The sequence below is a fragment of the Homarus americanus genome, unplaced genomic scaffold, assembly GCF_018991925.1.
Source record: "Homarus americanus isolate GMGI-L3 unplaced genomic scaffold, GMGI_Hamer_2.0 scaffold45562, whole genome shotgun sequence".
Lineage (NCBI taxonomy): Eukaryota > Metazoa > Arthropoda > Malacostraca > Decapoda > Nephropidae > Homarus > Homarus americanus.
In genome coordinates this window covers 4,014,263-4,040,390 of record NW_024744839.1, presented here as the reverse complement: position 1 = coordinate 4,040,390, position 26,128 = coordinate 4,014,263, and the positions used below count along the sequence as shown (strand labels likewise).

Here is a 26,128-nt window from a genome sequence, read left to right as displayed (position 1 = left end):
ACAAGTGGCCCGAAAATTCTACTTCTCTAATGGTTTCTCCTCTTTTAAAATAATTCTTGTTCTGACATCAGATACAAGTGATTTATTTGTTACATTCATTTGGTGGTGTTTATTTTATCCAAAATATGAGATTAACATAAAGAACACATGTAAGAGAAACATACGTCACAGAAGATTAGCCTTCTTTATGTTGGGATACTGACGTCGATGTGTGGTGACCACCTGAAGCAGGTACTGCTTTTGATCTTCGCTTTTCGTAATTGAAGAGTTGTTGTCCTGGATAAGCTTCACCGCATCATTCACCACCTGCAACTCTTGTAGAATTTCCATTGACTGGAGGAACTGTGGATCGTCATTCCATTGGCTTGGATCTTTGGAGACGAATCCAGAATCCAGGAGCGTGGTTTAAAACAAGCAGTTAGTATTTGTGGATGCAAGGTTTTTAAGCTCCAGTGATGGAATTTCCTCTTCTGTCACTTTCAGGTTCTTTGGACATTCCTTTTTCTCGTTCTTTCCTTTCATTGACTCAAGGATTTCTCTTTCTCAGCATACGAAACACTATCACTAAAGAGAGCCAGAGCATCTCCTTGATATTTCATGTTAAAATTGCGAGGTACCTTGAGAGTGGCTGAGAGTGACGTTTATACGACCAGTTTTGGTGAGAAGGAAAAGATGTAGGTGAAGGGAAACGACGATGTCAAGGTGTATTAACTTAAGTTCTGGCGGCGGTCACGCCCACCTGTTGGGGGGTGGGGGGGATAGTGGGCGCCCACACCCACATGTTTGGGGGGGATAGTGGGCGCCCACACCCACCTGTTGGGAATATAGTGGACGCCCACACCCACCTGTTAGGGAGATAGTGGGCGCCCACACCCACCTATTGGGGGATAGTGGGCGCCCACACCTACCTGTTAGGTAGATAGTGGGCGCCCACACCCACTTGTTGAGGGGGGAGGGATAGTGGGCGCCCTGATCGGGAGATAGTGGGCGCCCACACCCACCTATTGGGGGATAGTGGGCGCCCACACCCAGCTATTTGGGGGATAGTGGGCGCCCACACCCACCTGTTGGGATATAGTGGGCGGTCACACCCACCTGTAGAGGGAGATAAATGGGTGCCCATACCCCCCTTGTTGGGGAGGTAGTTGTGTAAATAGGTAAGTAGGCCACCGACAGAGGGACGAATAGTTTGCTGTAGATCATCAGGCAGTTCTCAGGTATACGGGAGGGCGTGACTCACACACCTGTCCGACCACGTCAGAGTTGACTGTAACTCCTTCCATGTTTGTACACTCAGACCAGTTGACTAATATAGCTCATAAGTTTTAAGCTCTCTCTCTCTCTCTCTCTCTCTCTCTCTCTCTCTCTCTCTCTCTCTCTCTCTCTCTCTCTCTCTCTCGTTGAATTTGTGGCATGGAAGAGGTTATATTTCTGGTATACCATTCGGATTCTTTTACAAAATAGTACAGTTGCAGTGTTTACACCAAAATAAATTCGCCATGGATGTATTAAAGGTGGAAGGAGCTGATCCTATATACCTTTGATACCAGCAGAAGAAAGAAAGTTACAGGAAAAGAGTTACAGAAAAATGTTGCAGAATAAAATTTTCATTGGAAAAAATAAGGTCACAAACCTAACTTTATTTAGGTTATTTGAAAATGTGTGATTTTCTTTTTTGCGACTTTTTTCCCTAGCCAAAACTGAAAATTTTCTGTGACCTTAATTCCTTGCCAAAAATTGTGACTATTTTTCTATAGCCAACACTGGCAATTTTTATGAATTTCCTACACCTTTTTCTGATGAACCAATGACCTGATGTAAACAAAACTACCATTCTTGCTGGATATCTTCTTGATGACGTCACCCTTTTATCCTTGTTGACGTCATCCTTTGACCTCCTTGTTGACGTCATCCATGTCTAGATACACTACATTCCCTCAGCGAGTGATGGGAGATAAATTTAAGGTAGAGACTGTGTATGCGGTGAGTAGGGTGAGTAGTCCTTTATATGTACACACACACACACACACACACACACACACACACACACACACACACACACACACACACACACACGTCAATGTGGCAATAAGGGACAGTCCAACATTCCCCTGTGCTTAAATACTCTGGGGGGTTGATATGCGAGACCTAATCAAGTTAAAGACATCATCAAGAGGAGACAGATCACTGCTGGCTCCCCAACACACATTGCACCACAGATCCGACAACAAACAACACAAGTATTTGGTAAAGCTTCATCAATGCCTCTTGTCATCATCACATTTAAAATACGTGAAATTAAATATCACCCGAGCGGATACAAACCCTGCCCGCGAACCGTTACCATGGCATTGTTAACCTCGAACTATAGTGACCCTCAATATAGTCACTGTAGTCTTCTGTAGTAGTCGATAATCACTATTACCTTAGAATCACGTGGTTAATGTTAGCGTGATTTGAACTAAAAGTTTATCATGTGGAGTTTGGCTGACATTTTGATGAAAACTGGCAAATTTGGTGCAAATCCGTAATCCCATTCTGGAGTTACTTAAGGACAGACAAGACCGAATACTGTACATTATCCAGCCCCGAGATTGCAGGCAGAGTAATAGAATATAATGTTATAATAGTATAGATAAAAGAAAATATTTATGACACTTGAAAACAATTACATCAATGACCACGTTAATTATAAGCACGGTGAAAAATTTTAAAAGTAAACATTAAAATAATTAAAATACTAATTACTAAAAATTTATACAATTAACACAGAACACTAGAATAAATAACAAGATACACTTACAACTTTTAATACTAAATACAAATATATATTCATGACCAAATACATTACATATCAATGAATTATACTAGAACTGTGTGTGTGTGTGTGTGTGTGTGTGTGTGTGTGTGTGTGTGTGTGTGTGTTCCTGCCAACATTCTACGTAGCCTCCATCCTCCTCTTGACTTGTGGCCGCCTCACTGTCAACACGCGGTGGATTAATGCGAGCTGCTGACACACTCCGCTCACCACCGGCTCCTGATAGCTGCACTTATTCTGTGTCTTTGTGCACGTTCATTTGGATATGTGGCTGTAGCTGGCAGTGGGTGGGGTGTGAGAGTGGGTGTGTGTGTGTATGGGTGTAGGTTGTAACGGGCTGGGTGGATATGTGTGGGTGTAGCTGGCAGCAGGTGGGGTGTTAGAGTGGGTGAGTGGGCGTGTCCTCGTGTATATGTGTGGGTGTATAGGTGGCAGCGGGCGGGGTGTGTATGAGTGTAGGTGGCAGTGGGTGAGGTGTGACTGTGTGTGTATGTAGCTGGCAGCGGGCGGGGTGACAGGAGACGGGTGTGGACTCTGCCGCCAGACACTCCGGCACCCTCACCTCACCCTCCGCACTTCTAGATCTTCCACACTGCTGCCTAAGACATTCTCTGGCCTTGTTTATTTAACTTTATGGTCTTTGCTATGATTCTTTCTCTCCTCCCAAAAGTTACAATCGCTCGCCAATTCTTCGTTTCAGTTCCAGTAGCCCGAAAAAACCTTGTGTCCGTTTCCAGGTGCGGTCATAATTCCCTGGACATTTGACATTACATAGACTCTTCTCATTACTACTCTTATATTGATGTCAGAATTACACCATACAAAATACTCGTAAGACAAAGGAAAAAGTAAAATAGACCTCAGAATCTTATAATCTCCCTTACCTGTATACTACTGTAGGTGCCCCATATTGCCAAATGTGTGCAGGAAACTTTGGTCTAGTTAGTATGTCCGTCCACACGTGTTTTTACTTTCCTTCATTGCGCACCTGTCTGGTTTTCACGTAGTCTAAAGTGAAAAACATATGCAATGATAACAGCAATAGGAATGATAATAATAATATACTACGACTACTACTACTACTACTACTACTACTACTACTACTACTACTAATAATAATAATAATAATAATAATAATAATAGTAGTAATTATCATTATAATAGTATAATAATAACCATGGGCCGTAAAGATAATTATCCATATTATGTAAATGGATGAAAAAGAAACTTAAAAATAGTAAAAGTTCCTTGTGATTAACCTTACATACAATATACAAATTATTTCCACGTTTTACCATTTACAATAAATTCTCTACGGTCAGAAGTTACAAAATAAGTTTTTTTTTGCCGCCAGTTTTATCTGTTTATTTTGGCTGAGAAAGACATCAACTCTGTGGAGAGATTTATTTATTTAACGATCTTCATAGACATACAATTTAGAGATATTTAGAATGAAGACAAAAAAAATTTAAACAAATTTAGAATGTAGACAATTAGAATTTAGACACACTTAGGATGTAGACAATTTGACACACTTAAAATGTCACACACACACACACACACACACACACACACACACACATACACACACTAGGACAGATCCCGTACACACTTTCATATTTTATATAAGATTCGAGTGTATTTCAAATTTCCTTTCTGTATTCCATACATTCCTCAATCACAAGTCGCAACTATTGTACAAATGTTTCTGTAGCATTCTCCGTAGACATACTGTGGGTGTGGCTGGGTAGATGACTGGTTGGGCGTGTGTGTGTGGGTGGATGACTGGTTGGGAGTGGCGTGGGTGGGTGGATGACTGGTTGGGGGTGGTGTGTGACTGGTCTTAGGTGATGGGGTTGAGTGAGTGGTGGGGGTGTGAGAGGAGGGGTAGGGGGGGGTTGTTGAGTGAGTGGATGGGATGGTGTGTGGATGCGGGTGGTGTCATGTGCCGCCGCCGTCACCGCCACCCACCCAATATAGCCTCACAATATATTCTGGGAACAATATATTAACTCCTCCTCCTCTTCCTCTTATTGCTCCTCCTATTCTTCCTCCTCTTCCTCATAACGACCATTATCAATACCACACACTGGGACGTCAGGCAATATAGGGGAAGAAGGAGGGACTGTAGTTCAAATAGACCCCAGTCCTAACCAAACCATTCCATTAGGACTGGGCCCCAATCCTATTGGTTAGGTTAACTTAGGTTGGGTTAAGTTAGGTTAGGTGAGGATTGGTTAACATAGGTTGGTACCTATTGGAATTGGGGTCTATTTTTCCAATCATCGAGAAGGGAGAGCTGTGTGTGTGTGTGTGTGTGTGTGTGGTGGAGGTGGGCGGTATGTGTGTGTGTTGGCTCACCTCACTAATTAAGAGATGATGTTAATCTTATTCGCATTCTCGAAGATTCGGTCACTTATGGGTCCTTATTCTCAAGAGATTCCTTCGAGAATGGGTCCTTATATTCAAGATTCGTTCGTTAATGGGTTCGGATTCTTAAAGACTCGTTTGTTAATATTCATCCCTGTAACTGGTGATAAGAGAACGCATCTGTTTACTATATAATCACTGTGTTGTTTCAGTGCCATGTTTAGCATCAGGTCAAATCAGGTTTTGCTTGTTCGTTAAGTAGGTTCTCTGATCACGTAAACATGACAGCCACTTAAGTGTGTTTATATACTCTCGCGTGAGTTTGTCTTCATCACATCTGTTTGATCTCATAACACTAATATCTCATCATTCAACGTCGGCCTGTAGGTCGGGTGGATTATAAATAACATGCAAACAATTGCTAAAATTAACATTATAGGCACTATAGACATATTAAATAATTCCAGTAAGAGTACACCGAATAAATAACAGTACAGGAACAGTGACATTCTTAAGGTAGAAGTATCATATGACTTGGCTGTTATTTATCTATATGTATACAGTATATAAACGTGGTAACATTACTTAAATACGAATATAATTACATCTAAAAAAAGTGTACACATACTTGAAGATATCCTCAGTTGTCTTGAGAGATGTTATACTCATATAACAAAGCTTCCTGCACCACCCAGTACAGTATTTTCAGTAAGTTTCTTGTCTCAGCCAGACCGGGGCGGGTCCTCACGGGCGAAGTGTTGCGATGCGAGTCTCTCCATACACACACCTCCGGAAAGGTCATACGGGAGTCATAATTACTCCATTTCTTAAAGCTGTGTCGATTGACTCAAATTCCGCTCTTCATTGATGATGTGAGAAGGCGTCTAACTGGTTCATTTTGGTTACCACACGAAGATAATAACAAAAATAACAACGAAACTGTAATGAGATTTTAACAGTTTTGAGGACGAGTAACTTGTAAATATTCGAGAAACTTAACCCAGGAACATCGAAATGAGAGTCACACCTCGTGCTGGTACACTTTCCTCAGTTTGTTTGTCAAAGTATTGGGGCTTGTGTGGCAAGGTTACTCTTCATCAAGGCTAAGATTTTTATAACTTCCTCATGTCATAAACTAATGACAGGTATAATCAGTAACAGACCGTGAGTTCAAGTGTATAACAGAGAAATGTTGTACCTTGGAGTGAAACTTTACTAGAATTTAGGCAAGTTTCATGAGTCATAAAACCGTGTCGATCGTGATGACCCATAAACAGTGTGATTCCTGACGCTGTAAGATTTATTAAAGTGTCTCCACCTTCCTTCACGATCTCGCATGACTCGTGGAAATGGTTGCTCTGTGTGTGTGTGTGTGTGTGTGCTTTTGGTTTTACTGAATTTGTAAGTTTTCGTTGGACGCCATGCTTGAGTACGCTAACACCTCCAAATGTGGGTTGGTCCGTGTATGCACTTCACCCTCTCACCTGTGGCTGCCAGTTAGGCGTCATAGCGTACCTAGGGTGTTAATATTACAAGTAGCAGAAAGGTGTACATAGCTACCCTATACCTGGTTCGGTATTCCAGAGTCCAAAGTCATTTCTGTCTCTCGTTCTCTGGTATTGAGTACAGTATTACATTACTCCTCATAAGCAAAACTATAGAAGTCTGACTGAGAACTGAGTCCTGTATAATTATGAAGTGTTCTGAAACAACACAAAACTTAAGGGTCGGGCAGTTGGCTGCATCACCACCGTGTTTTCCTTTGCTATTTTATGAAGGTGAACTAATTGTTTTAGCGTCAAATAATCCTTGAAAACTCGGTGTTTACATGTTGTTACAAACATCTGATGAACGTCCTTTCTGGCCTTTGTTAGTATTTACAGCAGCCTTAAGAATAGACTATTGACATTGGTTATCAGGTTGTTTATCACGTTGGCTCATTCGTCGACACTAAATTAAACTCCAGGGTTTGGATAATTTTGAATAATATGTATGCTGCTTTTACACATAATTCAATATATTATTTTATTATTGCCTTTGAAGTGAGGTCGGTGGCTTTAGTCTCCTCCCTCTTGTTACTCTTTAGTTTCTTTTTATCTTTCTCACCCACGTCTTTCCTTCTTACCTTTCGGCTTCCTTTCCCTTCTCCTTACCTCCCATATACCTTGCTCGCCCCTTACACATTCGTCCCCTTTCCTCAGCCCCATACCTCTCCCAGCCATCTCCAACCCCGTACCTCTCCCAGCCATCTCCTCCCCCGTACCTCTCCCAGCCATCTCCAGCCCCGTACCTCTCCCAGCCGTCTCCTGTGATCTCCCCCAACTTCTATAATCATTATCTATAACCACATTCCCTAAGTCCAACGTAACATCTGTTCACTGGCTATTTTTTTTATCCCCCTTTACATCTTTCTGTTCCCTGTAGTAACACTTGTCTAGCCACATATTTGTAACTTATTTGTAATCACCAGTCGACAAACGTTTAACCCCTTGAGCACGGTACGAAGATCTTCTAATCCAATGGTCCGATTTTAAGTTAAGCCCTGATACCTGAACCTAATTGCTTGTTTGAGTTCATTACCTCTCCTTATATTTGTACCCCATTTTTTTTACCCACTCCTGTGTTTACGGGAATTAACCCAACCGGGCACAGGTCGAACGACCCACAACAGGCCCTAGGGGGCGACAAAATAAGAATAGAAAGAAATTAAAAATAGAAAAGAAAAAGGTAATACTAATCTACACCGCGAAGATGCCGGAAAACCAGCTTTTTAAAGTGAGGCAGATTGTAAGAGTATGGAAACACAGAAGAATGCAGAGCATTCCACAGTTTGGCTGTGTGAGGAAAGAAGGATGTTCTAGTGTGACCGACATCCACAGAGAAACGGTGGGCACCGTGGGCAAGACGTGAGTTACGAGCCCACGGCCTTGCCGGCGGTAAGCAGGATGCCAAATCCACCGAACATTGCCCGTTAACATACTTGTAAAAGAGAGAGAGAGTGCAGCAACATTGCGGCGAAGAGAAAGGGAAGAAAGATTGTCAACTAAAGGAGAGATTTAATAAGACGAAATGCCTTTGATTCCACCCCATCTAACAGTGAGACAGAAAAAGAGCCACCCCAGATATGAGAGCAGTACTCCAAGTAAGGACGAATGAATCCCTTATATACTTGAAGCAACTGCTCAGGAGTGAAGTAGCTACGGCATCTGTACAGCATTCCCAACTTTAGGGAGGCAGCTTTAGCAATGTTGAGGATGTGTGACTTCCTTGACATATTAGAAGAAATGGTGAGGCTTAGCATATCTATTTACTCTCCTGTGTTCATCTAAACTTATGTATTCCTTGTATAAACTTTCAGCCTTCTTCTGTCCCATAACTCTCCCATGGTCAGGGCTGTCACAGAAATGGCCTCTTGATAACCACCCTTGCTTTTGGTGATCTGGACTAACCGTGATTTTGTTTATGGGACGATTTTAAGACAAGCTGATTAAATTGTTCACTTATTCTTTTTTTTTTTTTAGAACTATGGAAAATACAGTGTGTGTGTGTGTGTGTGTGTGTGTGTGTGTGTGTGTGTGTGTGTGTGTGTGTGTGTGTGTGTGTGTGTGTGTGTTTGGACATCAGGGGGCTATCGTAGCGTGCGGGTCAGGTGAGAGTTATCTGGTAGACGAACGCTAACCAAAATACTGCCCTAATCCGCGTGTTTTCTGCCGGACTCTCAAGGTTATGGTGGACACAAGTTGTAGAGAATGTTGGTTGTTGTTGTTATTGTTGATGGTGTTGTTGTTACTGCTATTGTTAATGTTATTGTTGATTTCGTTGTTACGGTTGATTTTGTTGTTATTTTTTTATTTTGTTGTTGATGCTGTTGCCCTTGATGCTGTTATCGGTTGTGGAGATGTTGTTGTTGACTTGTTGTTGTTGTTCATGATGTTAATGCACCTAGTATTGTTCTTGTTATGATGTAATTATTGATAGTGATGCTGGTTGTGTGGTTGGTGGTGTTTCATTCTCACCACCACCACTATTATAACTACCACCATAGCTACCACAATATCTACCACCATAACCACCATCTATGAATATTCCTAACTGATATCTTCTTGTTTAGGAAGGTGAAAAGCAGGAGGTGTGACTCGCTCCATATCCATCCCCCCCCCCCAGGGTCACTCAATGTGTGTGTGTGTGTGTGTGTGTTGGTCGCTCCACATTTAGCCCATCAGGTGGTGCGGTATTAATCAGCAGTCAACACGAATGAAGCAGAGATATGCGACGCCGAGACGTGTCCCCGTGCCCTGGCTAGTGATATAAGTGCTCCCCATACCCTTTGCGCCCCAAGTAAACTCTCTCTCTCTCTCTCTCTCTCTCTCTCTCTCTCTCTCTCTCTCTCTCTCTCTCTCCTTGCCTAATTATCCCATTCTCTTCTGTCTCCCCCCACCCTTTTTCTCCTTTCTTCTCTCTCTCTCTTTGCCTCATTACCCCCTTCTCTCCTCTCTCTTTATCTCCCCCATGCTCTTTCTCCCTCCTCCTTGCCTCATTATCCCCTCTTCTCTCTTTTTCTCTCCCTCACCCCTTTCTCTCTCTCTCTCCTTCTCCCTCTTCTTGCCTCATTACCCCTTCTCTCCCCTCCTCCCCGCCGCCCACACCTCAACACACCCTCACAGAAATAAACACACTAATTCAGAGGTGAGAAAATGTCAAGAGGTAGAGCCAACAGCTTCCGTAGTGTAGAGGGCGCGCGGGATGTGTGTGTGTGTGTGTGTGTGTGTGTGTGTGTGTGTGTGTGTGTGTGTGTGTGTGTGTGTGCGTGAGAGAGCGGCGGGCGGACTGACAGTTGTGACAGTGTTTGCATCATAGAGTGAAACTAATTGTGGAAGAGATGTTAACCCATTCCTGGATGTAGGTGGGTGTGGCTGGGTGGGTGTGGCTGGGTGGATGTGGCTAGGTGAGTGGGTGGGTGGGTATGATACATGTTCACTCACTCATCTACTCACTCACTCATCAACACACTCACTTACTCACCAATGCCCTCACTCACTCACTCACTTACTCACTTAAAGTTTTCAAAGGGATTATAAACACAAAATAGGTACTAAGAAAGTATTGTATTACCCGTCGCTGTGAAGTAGACCTATGGACGAGGGAGGAGGACGGGGTTGGAGAACAGAAGAACAATAGGAGAGGTAATTGGAGAATAATATGACAGGAAGGAGAACAGTGCTAGAGGGGGCAGGAGAACAGTTAAGGAGATGGGAGAGGCAGAATATATAACAATGGAAAGAACAGTCAAGGGTGTGAGAGGAGAACAGTTAAGGGGGGTAAGAGGAAAACAGTTCAGGGGGTGAGATGAGAACAGTTCAGGGGTGACAGGAGAACAGTTAAGGGGGTGACAGGAGAACAGTTAAGGGGATGAGTTGAGAACAGTTCAGGGGGTGACAGGAGAACAGTTAAGGGGGTGACAGGAGAACAGTTAAGGGGGTGACAGGAGAACAGTTAAGGGGGTGACAGGAGAACAATTAACGAAGGCATTAACAAGACGAATGGTCCGGGTCTGTGGAGGTGACTCAGTAAACAAACTTTGATAATAGGAGCCAGTGGAGGCGGGGACACTGAGGGTGACTTGTGACCCTTTAGATGACCTGTGGTGTAATGGTCAGCATGCTCACCTCGCAAGCGAGCGGACCCGGATTCGATCCCCGGGTTGGGTGAAACTATGGGCAAGTTTCTTTACGCCATTTGCCTCTGTCTACCCAGCAGTAATTGGGAACCTGGATGTTAATCGATTTGCAGATCGTATTCCGGGGCAATGGTTAGCCATTGCAGTGGCGAGTTGTCGGCCTATTCCTTGATACTGGGTCAAGCAGCTCGTTAACTTAGGGTGTGGTTGTTGTGTTGGCGACAGCTTCTACACCTTAAACAAATTCACGCCTAGGTGGCCCTTGCGCCTGCCATCCTCGTTACACGAGGGGCAACCATTATTGGATGACTCCTCTGGCCACTTGGGATGACTCATATGATTCCTGTGGCCCCATTGGGCACACCTGTGGCCACTGGGGACGACTGATGTGATTCCTGTGGCCACTAAGGGAGATTCCTGTGGGTGCGAAGCGTGACTCTCCCTCCTCTAAGAATGCAAAAGTTAAGACACAAAAACTGGTCCACGCACATACACACACAAACGCACACACACACGGAAAGAATGAGAGAGAAGGGGAATCTAGACACAACCATGTACATTTCACCAGTGCCAGGCGCCTTGCATTTTTCACATCAGTTAATGCCAAGTAAACTGTATCACCAACGCCAAAATGTATCAAAAACTTTTCAGTATACATGAGTTCGAGACATCAGAGAGAGAGAGAGAGAGAGAGAGAGAGAGAGAGAGAGAGAGAGAGAGCTCATGGATGGCATTTCGTGAGGGTCGACTCTGTGTTGCCCTCGCTTTCGGCCAACTCGTTTCGGGGCTTGCAGGAGGGGTGATGACTACGACAAGCTGAATTTAGTGTGTGGTTTCAGGTATTCCGTCTTCGATGTGTGTCGTGATACCAGCGAGGCGCGATCATCATAAATCAGCCTCCCGTCCAGGTGTTGGTGCCTATCAGTCGGGAGGGATTAGGGTCTTGGCTCGAGTGCAACAGTCAAGTGAGATGAGGAGTGATCATCCTGCGAGAAATTTTAACGGGTGAAGACTGGGTTGTAGGATTCTATGAGTCCTTGTCCTAATCGACCCTAGTCCTATTAGACCTCAGTTGAGTCTGACTTCAGCTCACCATTTGGATTGGGCCTCAGTTCTAATAGTTAGGTTAAGTTTGGTTAGATTGGGGCCTCCAAGAACTCGCGCTTAATAGGGCTGAATCCTATCGAGACTGGGACCTATTAAGACTGGGGCCTATTAAGGCTGGATGTAATGGGGACTACTGGAATTTAATTTTGCCACGGACAACAGCTAGTTTCTTGTGCATCCCATACTTATCCTGAGAGTGGTAGCCGGTATCGTAAAATGGATAACGGAACATGTTGTGGACGTATGGTTGTGCTGGATGTGGCGGTTGTGGTGACCATGGCGTTGGTGCTCGGTATAATGTTATAATACCTTTGAGGGTAATGGTGGGTGTAGTGGCGAGAGTGATAGTGACAGGTGGTGGGGGGGGGGGTGTCCCGTATACCTACCTCCTCTCTTGGTTACCCACCACCAACAGATGCTATATCACTGTTATTTACCTCTTCCTCTCTTTACCGTAAGTTATCTCAAGTGCTCACAGACCTTCCCGCCAACCTGTTGACCTATATACATACCTCTGTTTACACTCCAGTGCTACCTGTCCTCTCTCTCTCTCTCTCTCTCTCTCTCTCTCTCTCTCACACACACACACACACACAGGGTATACTGTAGGGTCGAGGGGACAACTAGCTTGGTGCGGGGGTCTAATGCCAGCGTGACCAGGGACGGGGTGCCAACATCACATGCTGCACTACCACTCCGCTCCGCCCCTCACAAGGTAGGCACCACCTGGCCCTCACATGACCTTACCTGGCCCTCATGTGACCACCAGCTGTCACGAGGTAGGCACCACCTGGCCTTCACACCACTACCATCACCACCACCACCACCTGGCCCTCAGCCACCACCACCTGGCCCTCACGTCACTATCACCACCACCAGACCTTCACACCACCACTACCTGGCTCTCATGCCACTACCGCCACTACCACCAACTGATATTCACATTACCACCACCACCTGGCCCTCATGCACTACCACTACCACCACCTGGCCCTCACGCCACTACCATCATCTGGCCCTTACGCCACCACCACGACCTGACCCTCACCACAATCACCTGGCCCTCACCACTATCACCACAACCACCTGGCCCTCACCACTCTCACCATCACTACCTGGCTCTCACGCCACTACCACGACCTGGCCCTCACCACTCTCACCACCACTACCTGGCTCTCACGCCACTACCACCACCACCACCTGCCACAAGGTAGGCACCACCTGTTGTCTTAACTAACTGACGTAATTAAATTCGGGGGAGAGGAGGGGTGGGAAGAGAGGGTGAGGGTGTGGGGGAGAGGGGAGGAAGGTAAGTAGTTAATGAGAGGGGGTGGGAGATAGAGAGAGGGGGAGGAAGGCTTGAAAAGAGGGAGAGGAGGGAAGTAGTATAAAGGGAGAGGGAAATAGGAACACATGACCCTTTTTTGAAGGTCTCACGCACAGTACATAGTGGAGGCTAGAGGGAGGCTGAAAGGTCGAGTTCATCCATTATTATTATTATTATTAGTATTAGTATTATTATTATTATTATTATTATTATTATTATTATTATTATTGTATGGATATTTCTAATACCAGTTAACTTATTTGTTATGGAGAAACAGTGCTGATGGTTTATATTTTGTAATACTGTATATTAAAAAAATCGAATGTTGACATTTAATATTTACATTCATCCATTTTCTATAAACTCTGAGAAAGATCACTTTGAGACGTTTTAATATAGGGTAAACTCTGTTAAAAGTTAAGTGTTTGTTTTGACAAAAGAACATAAGCACGCAAGTCTTTCATTGTGGATATTAACAGTACTCGAGCTTCTGCTAGACGCAAATGTATTCATCCCTTGCTAATGTAAAATTGTAACGAAATTCAAAATAGTCTTTGAAATTAAAAGTATTTATAGCCGAATCTTCTGATAAAATCGTGGATCCATTGGCTAAATCGTTGGCCATCCTCCCTCACATACCGAATGACTCGCTCTAGTAAAGGATGCCCAACAGATGGCGCGTGTGTGTGTTGTTGATCCTGGCGCTCGTCCACACACGCGCCCTTGTCCACCTCCCCGACATTGTCAAAAATTTAACTACTCTTTTCCTCCCTCAGATGTTGAATAATCTTCTTTACATTTCCTTTAATTTAATTTATTTCGTATTGTTTACACACCTCACTGGCACTGTACCCCATATTTACAAAAAAAAAAACATCCAAAATTCTCTTTCTCTCATCCCTACGTTAAGTGCTCCCCTTAGCTCATAAAATAACCTACTTCTTGAACCAAAACATAATCATAATGTTGACACAACTTACTTGCACGAGACCATGAACTGTTTTTAAACATCAACAAATCGGGACCAAGCGAGTTTTACGTTACACTTTTGTTAGTCGCCTCAGAGAGTCCAGCTGAAAGGAATTAAGAAAGTTGAAATACTCTGTTTTTTCTTCCATGTAGCTCTACACTCAGTAAACACTGTTAAACGCACCTGTCGAGGAGAACTTGGGCAGCGACATGCACCACGGGTCCCCCGTAACTGGGAGGGTGAGGCTAATACTTGGTTTTCTGGCACAATGGCCGCTGTTAAAGACACACCACGAACGGAAGTGTTAAAACCTTTACGTTTTTCAAAACCGATTTCAAACCAATCTAACATGACCAGACCTGACCTAACCTAACTTGACCTAAACTGACCTAACCTGACATGACCAAAACTACCCTTAGGCTTGAAGGGTTTGGTAACATTGGTTAACATTTGATTAGCGTAGATTAGTTTTAATTTAGTTAAGCTATTTTAGGTTTGTTGGAGTCAGGTTACATCAATTTAGGTTTGTTCAGTTTAGGTTAGGTTAGCTTTAGTTTAATTAGGTTAGCTTTAGTTCATTTAGTTTAGGTTAACTTGATTCATTTCATCAGAAAAAAAAATAATATTAATATGGCGGTACTGTTTCGGATATTCCCTTAGTGTTGGTGTTGTTGTACGTCTTGCAGTTGAACTGAGTTACCCCTTGTGCGTCGAGAGGTCGTGTGTGGTAAGGCGCTGATGGTGAAGATCTTGACCCTCGAAAGACCTATTTCGACTGTTCGCTTGGCCCTCTGCTGTAATTGAATGTTAATGTTCTGTGGCTGTTATGACGCTGTCTCCTGGTGTATCCCCTCTTGATGCCTTCTTGTGTGTTCAGGGGGACTGATAGATAGATAAGAGGTAAATATAAGAATATTAGAATGGGGGAAACTATAGAGGACCTTTAGGCCCCGTTTACTGTACACCAACCCCTCTCGCTCATATATCCGTCCACCTATATTGGAAACTTCCCAGCGTGTTCGAGTTAATTATGATATTTGGTAACTTGTTCCACTCCTCCACTACTTTATTTCCAAACCAATGTTTAACTATCTCACGCCTAAATCTAAATTTATCTAATTTAAAACCATTGGTACGTGTTCGCTCCTGGTTAGATAGTTTAAATACCTTTATTATATTACCTTTGTTTAACCCTGACTTCCATTTATACATCTCGATCATATACTGTAGTCCCTCACTCTACGTCTCTCGAGGTTCCTACAATTTAATGCCCGGGATTAGTCTTGTCATCCTCCTCTGAATGCTTTCTAGGGATTCGATATTCATTCTATAGTACGGGTGACTAAAACTGAACCGGATAATCCAAGTGAGGTCTCACAAACACAAGATATAGTTTTAGAATAACCTCGCTAGTCTTGTAACTAACACTCCTTTGTATAAACCCAAGTATTTTGTTAACCTTGTTTCGAGCAAATACGTATTTGTGGTGGGGCGGAGGAGCTCGTGTATGAGCCTGGTGTCGGTGATGGTGGTGGTAGGGCAGTCGAGCTCTTGTGTCGGTGATAGGGCAGCGGTCGAGCCCTTGTGTCGGTGATAAGGCAGCGGTCGACCCCTTGTGTCGGTGATAGGGCAGCGGTTGAGCCCTTGTGTCGGTGATAGGACAGCTGTCGAGCCCTTGTGTCAGTGAGGGAGCGGCGGTTGAGCCCTTGTGTCGGTGATAGGGCAGCGGTCGAGCCCTTGTGTCGGTGATGGGGCGGTGCTCGAGCCCTTGTGTCGGTGATAGGGCGGCGGTCGAGCCCTTTTGTCGGTGATGGGGCGGCGGTCGAGCCCTTGTGTCGGTGATGGAGCTGTGGTCGAGCCCTTGTGTCGGTGGAGGTGGTGGTGGATATGACGTGGTTGATGATCCACTAGAAGCACACACGTGTAGATGGGATGGATGCCAACTACGCCGGCGGCTCACCTATACATTACCACACTAAGAATACCTCGACACAAAGAAATGTACAGACAAGGCATATGACCAGTCGAGGTGTGTGTCTCTTGTCATATAGTACAGTAATGTTTGGAGAGGCCTTAAGAAAACCGCCATCAAGTGCTCAACACAACTTAGATAGGCACTGAAGTGAGAATGAGTCCTTGAATACACACACACACCATCATGATCACTACCACCATCAGTCTACGCAAGATGAATCCAGTTTCAACCATCCAGCGGGTCTTACTCAGGGTCCCGTCTCTTGGGATCTGCTTAACGAAAACTCTCGTCCTGAAATCTCGTGTGTACAGCATTGCATGATCTGTTACAGGAATGTGAACCACTACATGTGAATTACTGTACATGTGTGTGTGTGTGTGTGTGTGTGTGTGTGTGTGTGTGTGTACTCGTATTTACATGCCCGAGTAAAATCTAAATCTGTTTTTCTCGTAAATATTAATAAGTAGTACGTGACAATTTTGGCGTCTCAGCATCAGCAAGACGTTCTATCACCTCTGCTTAAGGGAGAAATTTACATTGTGATAAGTATGAACGTTTTTACGATTCTGAGCCCAATCCTGTAGCTACAACCATCCCAAGTTGTCATACAGATGGTTATTCTTGTATGCCGAGCGTTAGGTACTAACGTCACTCAACAGACTGCAAAAACATTACAGATCTCTCACATTTGTTGATACGCCACGTGCTGTCATCAGTAACACCGACGTGGGCCTAAGTTTAGCTGTGTCAACCAGGTCCTTGCATACCTCTCCTGCCTCACCGACTTACACACTCAGAATTTGTTGTTTTGTCCGCGCCGCCTTTACTACCCCCAGCAGTGTCACAAACTGCTTCATGTAGATTTCATTAGGATGATTTTGTATTGTTCTTGATCTGTCCCAACTCTTGTCTCTTCTCTCATCAACTACAGGCTCAAACTTAGTAAACCCGATTTATTGTGATTTCCAGAATTTCTCAAAAAAACACCAAAAAACCTAATTAAACCTAACCTAACCCCCCCCCCCCGGGTAATGTAAGGGTGTTTAGTCATCAGGTAAAATAAACTGGGGGCTAATCTTTACGTCATCTCCTGATACTATAATCCATTGCCTTCACAACTGCTACCATAAGCTTAGCAACCACTGTCATTGTTTTTTAAGCTTTCTATTCAGACAAGACAAATAGACCCATCAACAATTTTGACGAAAGTGACTTTATTATTATGCTGTTATTCTCTTTTGTACAAGGTTCTGATGTTGGTGTGAAATCCCCTGCACCTGTATCTATATTTGACCTTGTATCTGCACCTGTGCTTGTATCTGTACCTGTGTTTGTATCTATACCTGTACTTGTATCTCTACCTGTGCTTGTATCTCTACCTGTGCTTGTATCTCTACCTGCACTTGTATCTGTACCTGTGCTTGTATACCTGTACCTGTATTGTATCTCTACCTGTGCTTGTATCTCTACCTGTGCTTGTATCTATACCTGTACTGTATCTATACCTGTGTTTATCTGTACCTGTACTTGTATCTGTACCTGTGCTTGTATCTGTACCTGCTTGTATCTGTACCTGTGCTTGTACCTGTGCTTGTATCTATACCTGTACTTGTATCTATACCTGTTTGTATCTGTACCTGTACTTGTATCTGTACCTGTACCTGTATCTGTACCTGTGCTTGTATCTGTACCTGTGCTTGTATCTGTACCTGCTTGTACCTGTACCTGCTTGTATCTGTACCTGTGCTTGTATCTATACCTGTACCTGTATGTGAACTGCTTTTTTCTTAATAGGCAGAAAAAATGAAATGAACTGTACTCGTCTCAGCTGTAAAAATATGAGCTGGTTGACGTGTATCAGGAAGGTGTGTTTGTGAATATGTTCTTGTTAGTCAATTAAAACAAAGGAGAGTAGCCAGGTGTGTGTGTGTGTGTGTGTGTGTGTGTGTGTGTGTGTGTGTGTGTGTGTGTGTGTGTGTGTGTGTGTGTGTGACCCTCACGTCAATTGTTATTTGAGCTTATCGCTGTTTATGAATTACGTGGGGAAGACCATCCTCTCCCTCCGGCACAATGCCAGACCCCGGTTGGCACTGCCCCGAGACACACACTCACTCATTACAACCTTGACTGACCCTCACACTGCCACCACCCTTGCTGACCCTCATATTGCCACCGCTAACTGTGGCATCACCCTAGCTGACCCTTACACTAGCACCACCCTAGCTTGACCCTCACTGTATTAGTATTTGTGTTGCTGTATTAGAGAAAAATACATTAATATGCCGCAATAGTAAAGAATGTACAACAGTTAGTGCTGTGGACGGTGTACGCTTACTTCATCTAAGATTTATACAACATATGTTCTGTGTTTGTACATAAAACTGCATAATTAAACATTGAAAGTTTTGCTCTCTTTTTTTTTTTAGATCCACAAAAGGGGACATGTAATGTTACTCCTGTCCGTCCGTAGTTCTAGAAAATGTTATTAACGTAACTGGTCCAACAATTTAAATCGAGTTAGCTTCAAACTTGGAAGACCGTCAAACCATCTTTTATCATTATTCATCTTGTCTGGATATTCCGGCTCGATAAGTGTTAAGGTCGCACCTGAAGGTCAAAGGTTAAAATGCTTGAGGCAAAACTCTTGTATCACTGTAGATATTTTGATAAGACTTTACGAAGATGTGTTTCATCACTGGACGGTGCTGGTCACTAAACCTGCGTCAAAGATCAATGTCACAGGAAGGTCAAAGATCAAAACATTGACCAGAGTATCAGTGCAGATAGTTAGGTGAACCTTCTTGTGAGGATACAGGTACAGTACAGTACACTAAACTAATTGCACAACGTCAAATTCAGTTACCTGTCCAAGGTCAAGGTCACTTCTGGTGGTTAAAGTCAAAACTTTGTCCTGAAATTATTTGCACTTTACCTGAGTACAGTATGCATCATCTCCAAGCATAAATCATTAACTATATGACTCACACTTGTGAGAAACTCATGACTTTCGTGGGAGGGGAAGACAGTCAAGCCATTTATGTACAGATGCACACCTGTCCCCTTGATAAATTAGGGTCTCGGCATCCATGTCAACAAATACATTTATAGTTCTTTCAGCACATTTAGTTGATATTTAACCTGTCTTTATAATGAAGAGTTATGATAATATTATCCCTGTCACAATCCTCACTACAGTGAAACTAGACTACACTCGAGGGAGGTGCTCGTGGCACCCATTTCAAAGCTTTGACCTTTGACCTTAAAGCCAAAGATACAGCGCCATTATGGTGTAACGTCACCTGAAGCAGCCTCCAGTTGTCGCTAACCACGTTAATCTATGTTGCGGACTCTGGGAGAATAAAGTAAGGAGACGTTCGAAGCATTCCAGAAAAAATAATCATGCTATTATTTTGGCTTCTCTGAGTTACACTCACAGAAGAAAGCACTTTACATCATTCTCGTAGAGTTTTATAACAGAGAGGTGTTATAGGTCCTTAGGACCTAAGGATATCAACATATTTGGATGAGTGTATGGATGTTAAGCAGCTTTGATAATCCGCACAGTCAGCCATCATTATCCAGACTTTAGACCCCATGAATGTCGTTGTTGAGCGGCCAGAGGACTTTTTGCATCTCCGTTGGCTTCGTCGTTCATAATTTCTTAGCGGCTCCAGTCCACTGTTTTTTTGTTTTTTATCGCCCAGTAAACAACTAGAACAACAACTAGAAAGTCCTTGAAGACTAGGCTAAGTTAGGTTTAGCTTGGTTTGGTATTGGTTGGTTTAGTTTTGGCTAGGCTAGTTTAGGTTTACTTTGGCTAGGTTAAGCTGAGGACACTAACTGGTTGTAGGACACACTGAGGCTACCCATATAAACAAGTCAACTGAAGCCAGATAACAGGGAATATAAACAAATGGAGACAGAGTGTTACGGCTTCTGTTGAAGACCTTTAGGAACAGGTGAAATGATGGCTAGCATAAAGGTTGCTGCCAAGTATTTGAAGCCAAAACACAAGACTGCCAGAACACCAACACCCCCGTGGAAACTCCCAGAATTTTGTACATAGGTGGCAGTTGTAAATTATGACGTCTTAAGAGTATTAAGGAAGTTGATGAGGAAGCAGGTTGATTATATTACTAGGTTTAAGTTAAAGGGTATTGTGGAGATTGATTGGAGAGTAGGTTGATTATGTTATTAAAGTGGGTCCTATTGGTCTGACGAGCGTAAATACAGCATGATGGAGACTTACAGTAAGCCTTTGGGCAGACAAGGAGGCAATGAGGTCAACACCGTGCTTCCCCAATTGTAAAGGTAGGTGGACTCTTAGAACAGAAGGCGGACGTTGTATCCACTCGCCCATCACACCCGTAATTACCTTACTAGGTGAAATTGAGTAGTTTGAGGTAGTTTTCACTTAAATTTCTCTTTATGTTGAGATTAAGGCACTAACTCCATCATTGTTTGACCACGTGAGAATTGTTGTACCTGTATTGTATACGGTACCTAAATTTTAGCTTTTAATATTTCTGAATAAAATATTTAAATATACTGTAAGTCTACATGTAACGAACGGTGAACCATCTGGCAAGTTAATGTTTTAGAACTTTCGTAACACTGGGACACACACACACACACAGTCGCTCTCCTTGGGACAGTCTTCTAAAATAGTCGAAACACCACACGATTACACAAGACTGCTCGTGGACGGACTGGCTGCTTCACCAGCTATGTACTGCTTAAAAAATCACCAACTCGAGACCGAATGTGAAAAGGACCTGGGTGTGTATGTTGTCAATGAGCTTAAGTTTTCGGGCCTTTGTGAAAAGAAGGTGAATCGTGCAATAAAACTAGTAGGTCATATAAAAAGGTCGTACAGATATCTAGGCGGTCCCTCCCTCGTAACGATCTTCAAGAGTGAAGTGCTTTCCCGTCTGGAGTACTGTCACCTGGTCTGGTCCCCGAGATATGCTAGAGACTGTCAATTAATTGAAAGTGTCCACAGGAGGGCCACCAGACTGGTACCTGCACTACGGCACCTCAAGTACCCAGAGAGATTAGAACACCTGCAATTGCCTAGCTTATACTACAGACGGGCAAGGGGCGACCTAATCGAAGTGTATAAACATCTCAAAGGGCACTACTCAGTCAAATGTATACATACCTGGAGCTGGCGGACGCCCGCCCCACAAAGGGTCACAACTCAAGGCTGAAGAAGCCACAAGTCGGGAAAACTCTTGAAACTATCTACCATAGTGTTGTGGCAGCACCGAGTGTGAGCTCTTTCAAGGTCAGACTTGACTAGCACTGGAGCAGGTTTCGATACATTAAGGAGCCAGTTCATACCCAGTACTTGCCAACGGTACATAACAAAGATATGACCGACCGCCCAAGCGGCTAACGAGCCGATCGGTGGCGAAAAGGATAACAGTAAAAATAAAAAAAAAGTTAAGAGATGCGACACTGTTGATAATATCTCTGAGCAACACGATGGAAACTTTACCTTCAAGCAAGAATGAATTGCACATAAAAACAAGTCTGCAGAGACATTCCATGTGTGGCGACTCATTGACAGTAACGGAGACGGTACAGATGTTTCTGAGGCAGTAAAACCAAGGGCAGCCTTGCTCATTATCCGGCAGTGAAAATACTTGTAGACTTAGCTCTGGAACGAAGGTAAAGACTGTCGCCACTCAGTTAGGGAGATATGGCTGTAATAACTTACTCTTGTGCTTCTCGTGTTGTAAAATTGGGTTATTAATTTTAAATAAAATTTTCAAAGCGCCGATTGTTTTTTCGTGGTATGTTTCATTCATCTGATGAGTGTGTGGAGATATACGTCATCTCCAAGAATAAATTGACAAAGTACAATCTGAGGGGGGGGGGGTGTGCTCCTTATAAATTCCATAAAATCAATTTTGGTAAATTTCGTCAAAGTTGATTATTCTCAGCGGAAAGACAGAAATTCACTCCTGTTCGAAAAACAACAATTTGACTCGAATCCCTGTGAACGATTCAAGTCTTCAAAGGTTTCATATTATATAATATCAACACGAATCTCAACTATTTTTAAACTCAGTAAAAGTTTGAATGGCGTTTGTGTATCTTTTTCTCAAAATGACTTAATATATTTACTATATTACCATGATTTTCAGTTTGATGACGTAACATTTTGTTCACCAAAGACTTTGAATTCTTTGAAGTTCACAAGATACAAGAGAATACTGGAACCATGGTGTCAGACTTAACTATATATCCCCAGATTGGCAATTTTCAATGTTGCACAGCAACACAAATTAATAGTAGTGACGGCGACGTGAACAACAAACGCGCCATAGCAACGTAGAAGGTGACACCCTCAAGGCCTACTTGAGAAGGGTAACATTTGTACCATATTTAGTGAAATTTATAGCCGAACTTAATGAAAGATTTAACGATGGTCCATTCAGGCGATTCGCTGCCTTTGTGTATTGTCCATGAATCTGGCATTAATGACTCCAGACAGACAAATTTATTTGGATCAGCACAGCTCCTTATCACAACAATAGCATATCAAAATAACAATTTACCCATTAATACGGAAGATCTACCAACACCATCTTCTTTTTTGATCAAATGTTGCGTCATTGTCAACGACACTGGGATGATGAAACTGGAAAACCTGTGCCTGCCACACTGGTGTCTACTCTTAACACAAAGCAATTTTAAAATACTTCAGTTGTACTGCCACGCGCTTGTTACTGCTGCAGCTGAAATTTCACTTTCTATTTTGTCCGCAAAAGTAATTATTTCAGTACTTATTAAAGTAAATTTTTATTGTTCTTGAAAATTAAATGTTGTCATAAAAAATAGTTTGTGAGAAAATGAGTGATAATTAGAGGATAATGTACTTGATAATAATCAGGAGATACTTGATGGTAATTCGGAGGTATTTAATGGCATCAGGCGGTACTGTACTTGGTAGTAACAGGAGGTACTTGTACTTAATGGTGATTATGAGGTAATTGGTAGTCTTCAGAACGTACCTGGTAGTATTCAGAAAGTACTTGGTAATAATGAAGAAGTAATTGGTAATAATAGTGATGTACTTGACAACCATCAGAAGGTACAGGTTCTTGATTGTTATCAGGAAGTAGCTCTAACAACTGGCTGAGGTCTGGAGGCTCCACCAATCCCCCCCTCCCCTCCACTAAAGCCAGCGCTAAATGTCTGTCTAAGTTTTGACGGACTAAAAACAAAGTACATAATAGCCAACAATTTTGAAAACTCTCTAATGTCACTTTCTCTTATTCCACAGGGCTCAGAGCTCATCCGGGTGTCCAAACTCACCAAGGAGGCACGAGAAGGGAAGTTTATGAAGTTCCTGTATGAGGACACACGCACACTCTACGACGTGTTCCGGAGGGGCGTCAAGGAGTCCAGTAAGTTCCTTGTTTTGTTTGTTATCACGCCGAGGAGTCCAATCAACGATAAGGAAGAAAGCAGAGTGTGTGGCTGTCATCACGTGTGATTGATGGTGGTGGGTGTAGGAGGGAATCCAGGTAAAAAAGTCACGGGTAAAAAAGTCACAGAAAAAAAGTCACAGGAAAAAAAGAAAAGTTAACTATCGAATTCTCACATTTTTTAAGGTTAATATGTCAATCAGTTTCAGTAACCTAACCTAACCTAACCTTTATTACCGGCCACCATAAATTAATTGTGACTTTTTTTCCTGACTTTTTTTCCTGTGACTTTATTACCGGCCACCGTAGGAGGTGGGGGTTCCTCTCCCAACAGGGTCCTACCTGACGAGTACCATGAGAGGCGTGCTGGCTTTGAATGGAAGAGTGCATGACGTGAAAACTCTTAAAATAGCAACCGCACTGAAGACTGCCTGGCGTCCACAGTCCCGCATCGCTGGAATGTGATCACGTCTTTAATAATGAGGACACGTCAGGTGAGTGTGTCGCGTGATCGTGGCCCGCGCCGTGTCAATACATTTATTCACCTCCTAAAGAGCCTGATGATGACACTTGTTAACCGCGTGATCGCCCTCATCTCCCTAGTTACAATATTTTGTTTAGATTTCTACAAATTAGAGATTCTGTCTAACATTTTGTTGGATTTGAGATGTAAATTTGATAGCTCTCAGAAACACGATCCCAATCTTTCTGTATCTTTTCAGTGTTTTATTGAATACCTTAAAATGCAAAATGCATAAAAACAGTCTGGAAGTAATAGTCTGCTTTTTACTACTTAGAGATGTATAATTCATGCATTTCATCATAATCATAGGTTATCAACACCTGCCTCTGATGACATTATAGCATGATGTTCTTAGGTGTTGTGAGTGTTGGCTTCACGCTGGACATGATATTGTAGCGTACTGTATGTGTGAGGTTTCGTGATGTCTCACACTCAGGATGGGTTGGAGAAAGGAAACTCACAATGCGCTCTCTCTGTATATATATTGTATTGGATGTACAGTGCAGCTTGGTGCTGGGAAGCTGCTGCGTGGTTAGGAGCTTGCTGGTTTGGGAGCGTGGAGTAGAAAGAGCTGGTTGGTGAGGAGCTTGCTGCTGGGCTCAGGTAGAAGAAGGGCTGGTCACGTCGATGTGAGGTCTTATACAGTATAGCGGAGGTAGGCGTGGCGTGATAGTTGACCTCTGCTATGTTAGGCAGCGCTGGTTGCCGACTCTAGACAACGAGGCATAGGCTGGGGAATTCGAAGAGGGGTTGGCTAGTCAGCGACAAACGGCAGTTGTAGGGGAGATATCCACTACAATACTCCCCTTTCCCTCCGGGCTGTGCAGGAGATTTGTTGTCAGCAGGGTTGTATCCCACATGTGAGACATAACGTGCGGGGGGTTTTGATGAGCTGGCTGCTACAGGAGACGACTCTGTCTAGAGACACGAGAACTGTGGGAGAAGCAGAGGTAGAAGGAGGGTTGTGGGTAAGAGAAGGTTGTACAGGAGAGGAATGTGGTGCTTCTCTCACGGCAGGTACACAGTCCTCAGTGGCGCCGGGTGGGGTGTCTGGGTCTATAGGGCCGGCTGCGGGGTCGTCAGGAGCAGTAGGTACCTGAGGAAGAAAAGAGGGTGCCCAGAAATGTTGTGGGCGAGGTGGTGCTGCAAGGGGTAATGGTGGGCAGACTGGCGGAGGAGGTGTGGGATGAATGTGTTCAGGGCGGTGGGAAGGCTGGCGTGGGGCCTTGAATGCAGAAACCGCCTGATGTAGTGTTTGTAGTAGGTTGTGACGGGCAGCAGGAGTGAAGTGGTCAAGGTCAGAAGTAAGGTATGTGATGTGCTGCTTGATAGTGGCAGAGGTTATGGCGCCTATCCGTCTCTGTCGATGTCGTTTCGCCATGTGGTTGCAGGGAGCCTCACAGCGTCTAGTGTTAGCACCAAAACGTTGATGGTACCAACAGGGTGTAGATACACTGTGCTGGGGGCTGGGGGCGGCGTCTGAGGCAGGACGGGTGTGTTGGGGTCGGTAGGACGTGGTGCTTGGGGCAGGAAGAGGAGCAGCTGCATGCTTGGAGGAGCAGAGCTGCTCTAGGGTGTCTAACCTGTGGTGTAGGGACTGTAGCAGGTCCCGCACATCTTGTGAGGTGTTGTTCGTCTGGGGAGTGCTGGTCAGGTTGACGAGACCGGAGGAAAGTGAAAGTGTAGCCAGGGAGTTGTGCGTGGACGCATGGCGCACAGCAGTGTATTCGTGGAATACCCTGTCTGCTGTGGCTGCGTAGGTGGCCGAGGTAGTGAAATACAGTAGTCCAATACTTAGAGGACAAGACGAACTTCTGCAGGGAGCTTCTGAGTGTGAAACTGGCGCAGGATAGTGTCAGGAAGCCTGTCTGTGTGGCGGGAGTTACGTCTACGCATCTCGTTCCAGAGACGTGCAGGTGTGG

The 26,128-nt window shown here is 43.8% G+C and overlaps 1 protein-coding gene across 8 annotated transcripts in view; it reads left to right on the top strand.

Annotated features, from left to right (window-relative positions):
• LOC121878196 (long-chain-fatty-acid--CoA ligase 1-like) overlaps nucleotides 1-26,128 on the top strand; it is a 93,347-nt gene that overhangs the window by 43,232 nt on the left and 23,987 nt on the right. For all 8 annotated transcript variants that reach the window (XM_042384255.1, XM_042384252.1, XM_042384254.1 and 5 more), the window contains one exon: nucleotides 23,539-23,662. In XM_042384255.1, the coding sequence (XP_042240189.1) occupies nucleotides 23,539-23,662 (124 nt within the window). The remainder of the gene's footprint in view (nucleotides 1-23,538; nucleotides 23,663-26,128) is intronic.